Source organism: Nannospalax galili, unplaced genomic scaffold (assembly GCF_000622305.1).
Source record: "Nannospalax galili isolate Female #2095 unplaced genomic scaffold, S.galili_v1.0 scaffold1311, whole genome shotgun sequence".
NCBI classification, from domain to species: Eukaryota; Metazoa; Chordata; class Mammalia; order Rodentia; family Spalacidae; genus Nannospalax; species Nannospalax galili.
Genome location: NW_008329527.1, coordinates 621,176 through 629,974, shown reverse-complemented (window position 1 = coordinate 629,974; position 8,799 = coordinate 621,176). Strand labels below are relative to the sequence as shown.

The window sequence follows — 8,799 nt, the reverse complement described above, 5'->3', positions numbered from 1 at the left end:
ATCTCCGGGACCCAGTCTCTGACCCGATCTCCTGATCTCCGGGTCTCTGACCTGATCTCCCAGTCTCTGGCCTGATCTCCGACTATTAAGAGAAGACTAGCATATTTATATACCATGGGGGTAGTGGTAAAAGCTTTTAGATACTTTGTGAGATATTCTATTTGCATGTGGAAGTGGGTTTCTGCTAGACTATTGTCTACCTGTAAAAATCACACACAGGAAGGCATGGTATGCATAGAGCCAAAGGCCATGTTTATGTCAAGGCATCTGTGGCGGCCACTTCAAAGGGAGAGACAGGAAAGATGCCAGAAAGCACCTTGCTATGAAAAGGAGCCCGCGGCACATTCCCCGAGCTGCATGAGCTGTCCGGTGTGAAGGGGCTTCGACTTTTGCATAACAGAGGTCTCCCAACACAGACCTACATTATTCTGCCATCAAATATAATTTTCAAAGATCCTCCAAGTTACATGACTCTGGCACATAGACATAAGAACACAACCCAGACCCAATCAACTAACTTCTTGGATAGGAAACTAGAAAATAAGCCTATGAGGGTTTATAGACCATAAGGTCCCTTACAAAACTTTTAAACTCTATGGTTTTAGCACAAAAGCAGCCATGGGCAATATTCCAATAAATTTTATTAATAAACACAAAATTTGAATTGTTCGTGTCATGAAGTACAATTCTTTTTCTCCAACCATTTAAAAACATAAAAACCACTCTTGAGGCATACAAAAGCAATCAATGACCCAAATTTTGGCACATAGGTCAGTCTGACAATCTCTGATCTAGACAACTAAATCAAGCAGAGATTTAACCCATTTTATAAGACACTGGCTATCATTAGAGAAGACCAGGGCAGGTGGTAGTAGTGGACTTCATTTTCCACACACAGAATGATCTGTAGGCAGTTTTTACTAAGATAATTCAGGAGTAAGGGAAATTTCTATCAAAGAATATAAATTTCTGGAGTTGGGGATTTAGCTCATTGGTAGAGCGCTTGCCTAGCAAGCTCAAGGCCCTGGGTTTGGTCCTCAGTGACAAGAAAAGAAAAGAAAAGAAAAGAAGAAAAGAAAAGAAAAGAAAAGAAAAGAAAAGAAAAGAAAAGAAAAGAAAAGAAAAGAAAAGAAAAGAAAAGAAAAGGAAAGGAAAAGAAAAAAAAGAATATAAATTTCTGACTCCACAGATAGACGGTAATGAGTTTGCTCTCTAAAGATAAAAACCTAAAGCTGCCAGGCATGGTGACGCACACCTTTAATCCCAGCACTTGGGAGACAGAGGCAGGTGGATCTCTGTGAGTTCAAGGCCAGCCTGGTCTGCATAGCGAGTTCCAGGACAGCTGGAGCTACAGGGAGACCCTGTCTCAAAAAGACAAAAAACAAAAAACAAAAAAACAAAAAACAAAAACAAAACAAACACCTAGAGCTGTCCTATAGAGTTGTCCATGGAGTTCTCAATGTGGGAAACTGTAATTTTCCATGGCTTTATAGTAAGAAAGGAAGCAGCAATTTAACAATCAAGTAAAGGAAAAGAAGGGCAACAAGATTATTATAATCAGCAGAGTTGAAATTGCAAATTTCCAAACAAACTACAGATTCAGGGATAATATAAAATGGTGACTTCTGAAGTTAAAGCTAGTAAGTACTAATAAATGATGAAGTCAGTTGTATGCAAAAGTGACCTAACCAAAGAAATGGCCTAAAGCCTGTTGTCAAGAGAACACCTCTAAAATCTCATCAGACCCCAAAACAGAAATAACCTGAAGTAACACTTTATTTCAGACAAATTCCTATCAACATGCAGTAGGGTCCTAACAGAAGGACAGTGGCCCACATCAAGACTGAAGAAAAACAAGCCAAACAGAGCCAGTAGGTAAAGTACCTAGTCTACTCAGTGTGCCCATCTTTCTTCTGTCAAGCCCCTATTCAACTATTCACTTTTGGAACAGAATGGCTTCCCAGACTTTCCTACTGGGGATGGACATCTGGCTAAGCCACCCCAGTGTCTCTTCTGCTTTGCAGTTCTAGATTTCCTTATAAACCAAGAAACTAGTGAGCTATGCATGGTGGTTCATGCCTAGTGTAAGAATGGGAAAGATCCTGAGTGTGGGGCTCAACTATGTAGTTGAACCATGTATAAAAATAAGTAAATAATGAAAGGAAAGGAAATATAGTGTCAGTGCACACCTATAATCCCAGCATATGGGAGGTAGAAGCAGGAGTATCAGGAGTTCAAAGACAACCCCAGCTACAAAGGGAGTTTGAGGCTAGCCTGGACTACGTAAGACCCTGTCTCAAAAAAACAAAAAAGGGACTGAAGAGATGGTTCAGCAGTTACGAGCACTTTCTTGCTGCTCTTCCAGAAGACCTGAATGCAGTTCCCAGCACCCACGTCTGGTGACCCACAACCAACTCTAACTCCAGTCTCAAGGAATCTGATAGCCTCTTCTAACCTCCTCAAGCTACCTGCATGCACTTGTACCCATACACAGACACACAATCACACATGCACATGCACACACATATAAATAAAAATAAATCTTAGAAAAAGGAAGGAAATACTAAAGAAAGAAATCCAATGTGCTATTGTCTCTAATTACTTTAATAAACATGAATAATTTTCCAAACCTCTCAATCATAGCCAAGAGTAAACTGATTTAAAAAAAAAAAATCCTGTTATTCCCCATTACACATCACATTACATATGATATGAAATGTATCATATATTTCTTATGAGCTATATATCCTCAAACCTGTAGAACAATTTTTTAAAGCAATTCATGCACACGAACTTTAGATATGACTCCAAAACTTTCATCTTTTTGAGACACGGTCTCCCCACTGTAGTCACAGCTGGTCTGGAACTCGCTATGGAGACTAGGCTGGCCTCGATCTCTCAGAGATTCACCTACCTCTGCCTCCCAAGTACAGGGACTAAAGGCACATACTACCACACCTGGCTTCAAAACTTTTTTGTTTTTGCTTTTTTTAAATTTTTATTTTATGTGCATGAGTGTATTACCTGCATGTATGTGGGTACACCTGTGTCGTGCAATGCTGCGGAGGTCAGAAGAGGGCTTCGGATTCCCCTGGAACTGGAGTTAAGGACGGTTCGTAGCCGCCATGTGGGTGCTGGGAATCAAACCCGGGTCCTCTGCAAGAGCAGTCAGTGCTCTTAACCATTGAGCCATCTCTCCAGCCCCCAAAACTTTTTTAAAAACATTTTATTTAAGCTGGGCGTGGTGGCACATGCCTTATATTGCATAACCTAGTCATACCTATGCCCAGTAAGCAAATTGTGTGTGGTTTCATGGTACTGGGGATCAAATGAAGGGCCCCATACTTGCTAGGAAAATACTTCCTCACTGAGCTACACCCCCACCCCCCAATTGATAAAAAGATATTGGGGGTTTGCTATGTTGCCCAGACTGGTCTTCAACTCGTGGGTTCAAGTCCTCTTCATGCCTTAGCCTCCCAAGTAGCTTGGACTATGGGCATCTGCCACCATGCACAGCTCTCAACATTTACTAAATACCTACTATATGCCAGTCAGTGTCCTAGAGTTAGGGATGGTGAGATGGCTAAGATGTAAGCCCTACTGCCAAAGAATTCACAGCAGTACAGAGAGATATAACACAGACTTAGAACATTATGACTTATATGGTCATAAATGAAATGAGCTTCTAAATAAATATGTTTCAATGAAGATGGTATCAAATAATTACAGATGGTGACCATTAACCCTACAAGTGCTCAACACTACCAAGGAATGGCCTACCTGTTGACATGTTCCTCCCAGTCTTCTGGTGGGGGAGGAGCATCTGCATCTGTCCTGGCGAAGATGACATGCCGCTCACACTCATTCATCACACTTCGAGCCTTCTGATTGTCATAGAGTGGCACAGGAATTGACGTGACTGTCTCCACATCTATTGGAACGTCTGACTCACTGTAAACAGGTGAGGAAATAGGACCAAGCCACATGCACTTCATACAACACAGTTGTTTTAATAATCATCTGCCAGAAAAGGCCTCCTTACTATAATAAGCTTTAAATAATGCAGTCATCTTTTCCATACTCTAGACAAGTATCCCTGCTCTCCCTGGAATGTGCTTGAGAAACACAACGTCCCTTGAACTCACAGGGATCCACCTGCCTCTGCCTCCCAAGTGCTGGGATTAAAGGTGTGTACCACCAGACCTGGCCTCTGTTTTTTAAAGACAGGGTTACAGGGGCTGGAGAGATGGCTCATCAGTTAAGAATACTGGTTGTTCTTGCAGAAGACCTGAGTTCGAATCCTGGCACCCACATGGCAGCTAACAACTGTCCATTAACTCCAGTTCCAGGGGATCCAACAGCCTCTTTCTGTCCTCCACCACACTGCACGACACAGGTGCACTTACCTACATGCAAGTAATACACACATACACATAAAATAAAAATAATAAATAAAATTAGAAGAAAAAAGGCAGGGTTACATACTGGCCTAGAATTTACTATGTTGCCCAGGCTAGCCTTAAATTCTTTAAAAAAAAAAAAAAAAAGAAAGACTTATCTGTGAGATAGAGGCCAGCCTGGTCTATTTATCAAGTTCCAGGTCAGCTGGGGCTACAGGGAGACCCTGTCTCAAAGAGGAAAATGAATGAATAAATAAGTAAATAAATAAACAAACAAACAAAAACCAGTTCCTTAATCACACTAGCCACACTTTAAGTGCTCAAAAGACATATACGGCTACTGACTATAAACCTGGACTTAACAAAATCAGAACATTTCTATCGCAGAGTTCTACTGGACAGCCTTGAGGGGTTTTGTTGTTGCTGTTGCTTTGTCTTTTTTCAAAGACAGTGTCCTCCTGTAGCCATAGTTGACTGGGAACTCACTATGTGGACCAGGCTGTCCTTGATCTCTTACGCGATCTGCCTGCTTCTGCCTCCACCTCCCAGGGGCTGGGATTAAAAGCATTTTAAATTTTTTACATAAACTTTCCCTTTTATTAGCAGGTCAACTGGCAGTTAATTATATGCTTGTAAAAACCTGTGATTGTCTAAGATGGATCACCTGGAATGTAGGCATCTTAGATATTTAACTCAGTTTCTAAACAGTCAGAAACAGGAGTAAATACAAATGGACATCTGAAGGATCTTTCACAATTACAATGATGTTAATGAAATTCTAGTACCATTAAGGCCATCATCTCCTCCCCCTACACTGCACCCATGTTTTCCAAGAAATACTACTACACAAATCAAACTGGTCTACTGCTTGTCTACTAAAGATCATGTTAGCCTTTTGACCTCAATGATTTTACTACATCCATTCTCAATGACCGGAATAATCACATCACTACAAAATAAAATATGCAGCTAGATTTGAGGATGGGCAAAAGAGCTGATTATCTTTGTGCCTCGTGCTTCCCACAACACTAGACTACTACTTGGGCCTGAACACCTACAATACTCCTGTTCTCACCATCCCTAATGCTCCAACTTACAGTATCAACCATCTGTTCAAACCATAAATATGAGTTGTTCCTTTAACTGGGACCCATCTTTCCAACTGGCCATAGAAGTCCTGCTGGGTGTACCTATAAACACATCTCAAGGCCATTCATTTTTTTCTAGTTGTATAGTTCCTGAACCCTATCCAAGTTATGATTTCTGGTTCATCTTAGGCTAATAAGATGGTCTCTTCACTGGTCTTCTAACTTCTTTTCCTGTACTGTAATCTTTTTTTTTTTTGACACATGGTTTTCCTGCAGCCCTAGCTGGCCTGAAACTATGTAGACCAGGCTGGCCTTGAACTCACAGAGATCTGCCTCCCTCTGCCTCCCGAGTGCTGGGATTAAAGGTGAGTGCTGGGATTAAAGGCATGTACCACCATGCCCAGCCAGATCCCCTGTAACTGGAGTTACCGACAGTTGTTAGCTGCCATGTGGGTGTTGGGATTCGAACCCAGGTCTCCTGAAAGAACAGTCAGTGTTCTTAACCGTTGAGCCATCTCTCCAGCTCCTGTAATCCATTTTTAAATCCAAAGAGATCTCATTTTGAAAACATAAAGTGAATCTTCAGCTTCAATGACTTATCACTCTTAGAATCAAAGTTGTATATGAGGCAACCTCTGCCAACTTCTCCCTATCACCATATTCCAGTCATAATAGTCTATAACAGTTATTAAAGCATGCCAAATTCCCACTTGCAGGGCTAGTATACAGAGACAAGGTTCAGATCAGGAAATAGTTTTCTAAAGACCAGAACAACCAACTCCACTGAATCTCATTTTAAGAAAATGTCTTAAGGTAGGAACACATGAATTTCAATGTTAGCAAGCTTTACACAGTCAAGAACAAAAGATTGCAATTCTATTTAAAGGAGCTTCTCAGTTATGCCCCAGGCCAGAGCCATCAAGGTTATGATAGCATGTTCCCCTAAAGTTGTGGATCATGCACCCTGAGAAATCTAAGCCAACAAAATGTTAATGTCACTGGAAAATAAAAATCACACATGCCTATGATCCTGGCACTTGGGAGACAGAGGCAGGAAGATAAGAGCTAAGGCCAACCTGAGCCACAGAGCAAAATCCTGTCTCAAGAACCAAATGAACTAAGCATGAGCATACCCTTATAATCCTAGCACCTCAGAGGCAGAGGCAGAGAGATAAAGAGTTCAAAGTCAACAGGCATGCCCCTAATCTCAGCACTCAGGAAGCAAAGGCACACAGATCTCTGTGAGTTCCAGGCCAGCCTGAGCTGTATGAGATTCCCTCAAAAGAAGGGGGGGGGGGGCAGGTGCATGATGGCACCTGCCTTTAGTCCCAGCACTTGGGAGGCAGAGACAGGTCTACATAAAGACCCTGTCTCAAGACAGAGGGAGGTGGTGTTCAGTCATCTTACATGACATCTTGTCTGGGAAAGAATGAAAATGCTTCAAAACAAACCAACAAAAACACTCTAAGTATTCTACACTTGTTTAAAAAGACAAAACGGTCCCTCTAACTCAGTAAGACTCAAGAGAATATACATTTCAATCCCTCAAAAGAAAAAAAAAAAAAAAACCAAATAAACCCCAGTATTTGAGGAAAGATTACATGAAGTCAAAACAAATCAATCAAAAAGTTTATGATTACTGGCATAGTTTGATCAAGGAATAGGGTATATCAACAAATCTTGCAATGTGTCAAATCAGAATGTTCAAAATTATTACCTAACTAGTTAGGCCAAGTGTAATCTGGATAATCTGGATCACTTATCAGATAGTAAGTTTCTGAAACGTTCTTGCCCTATAATGTAAGGTGGCTGAAAATACAATGAGTTTTAAGAAGGGTTTGGACTAACCCACAGGTTCTGTGAGCAAAGAGGGAAAGCAGTGTCTTGGGAGCTACCTCCTAATCTGCCTGTGACGACAGGAAAAGAGAAAAAGGTGACTGCAGTCAGTCAAGCAAACCAAAGTGGCAAATTGGGTGTAGCAATCCTTCAAAATCAACTTTTCTGGCTTTTTCTTCAGCTGAATCCCCAACAGGTCTTTCCAACAGGTCCTATTATACCTATCTGAGTGGAATAGGTTGTGTTCTCATTTTCACATCTTGCTTTTCTAATTCATGTTTGGAGATGTCTCCTGTGCAGGTGTCCACATTCACTTATGTCTAATATGCTTATGCTGCTTAGCAGAGATGTCTGAGTTAAGGATCCAAGTGCCCCACTATGGTTCCCAAGAACATCTCTAATCCCCACCATCCGATCGTTGCCCCAGTTAGGCAGAAGTAGCCCTTAAGAAGGAAGCCCAAACTCACATGGTATTCTCAAACTCACATAGTATTCTCGTGCTGCCGACGGGGAGTTACAAAGAGCATGCGGGTAGGGCGGGCGCTACTGGCATCTGGGTGGGCACTCCATGGTTTAGCATAGCTATGATCCAGAAAAACGAGGTCCAGCTCCCGCTCGTGCACAGAAAGCTGGAAGAGCAGGGAGGTGCCCATGCGACGAGCTGAAGTCTGGAAGTCCCTCTCCCCACCCCGGTGGGCCATGTCAGTCGTTGGGCAAGTCAGAGCGTGAGTATCTGCATGCTAGTCACCTGCAGTGAAAAGTTCGGGGTTGTCAATTCAAATATTTTCAATGTCTACAAACCTACACTACCTAAATATGCTTTTATGCCCCACTGCCACTTATACTATGGATTATGCACATCTCTGCCCACGTAGGGAGGAGTTCTCACACCACTACCAAAAAAGTGTTCTTCCATACCCAATCCACAAAATTAGGTAACTAGAGGCTGACAGACTCCACAGTTGGCCAAGACCTAAACTTGCTTGGCCACCATCATTTCCTTCCGGCGCGGGAAAGGCTTTGGCAAACAGGAGGAATCACACCACCAATTCTTCAAAGGGTCCCCGGTTTCCTCTGGGGGAGAATGTGTACAGAGCCGCTCAGCTCGCTGGCAGCCCGTGGTGGTCGCAGACCAGGGCTCCAGGGTTCATGGAGGCTCCCGGGGTCTCAAGTTTTGCACCGACTTCACGACGCTGGGAGTTTTCAAAATAACCGAGAGCCCCGCCGCCGGCCTAGAGAAGCCCTGGGAAGCCTTTCTCCGCCGCCTGAGGTGAAGCGCCCGGCAAACCGCCCGCTACCCCGCGGGGCTCCCGCCGCTGACCCTCAAAACCGCAAAACGGCCCACCCAGCAGGCCGGGGAAGGCGGAGGCTCCGGGCCCAGGTGGCTCGGCCAAGGTCACCAGGAGTTCGCCGCCTGGAGGAGCCGCTCAGCCCCCGCCCCTCGCCAGCCGGGCCCGACGCGGCCCCGCGCCTCA

The 8,799-nt window shown here is 43.3% G+C and overlaps 1 protein-coding gene across 7 annotated transcripts in view; it reads right to left on the bottom strand.

Annotated features, from left to right (window-relative positions):
- The window catches only part of Kansl3 (KAT8 regulatory NSL complex subunit 3), a 47,972-nt gene that overhangs the window by 38,857 nt on the left and 316 nt on the right, over positions 1 to 8,799 (bottom strand). For 3 of the 7 annotated variants that reach the window (XM_008838071.3, XM_008838078.3, XM_029566018.1), the window contains exons 2-3: positions 7,811 to 8,072; positions 3,781 to 3,951 (exon numbers count right to left, since the gene is read on the bottom strand). In XM_008838071.3, the coding sequence (XP_008836293.1) occupies positions 3,781 to 3,951; positions 7,811 to 8,025 (386 nt within the window). In that variant the 5' untranslated portion in view covers positions 8,026 to 8,072. Of the gene's footprint in view, positions 1 to 3,024; positions 3,076 to 3,780; positions 3,952 to 7,791; positions 8,073 to 8,242; positions 8,609 to 8,799 lie in introns of those variants that run through there. The other 4 variants (XM_029566019.1, XM_017799403.2, XM_029566025.1 and 1 more) reach the window with 4 other exon arrangements.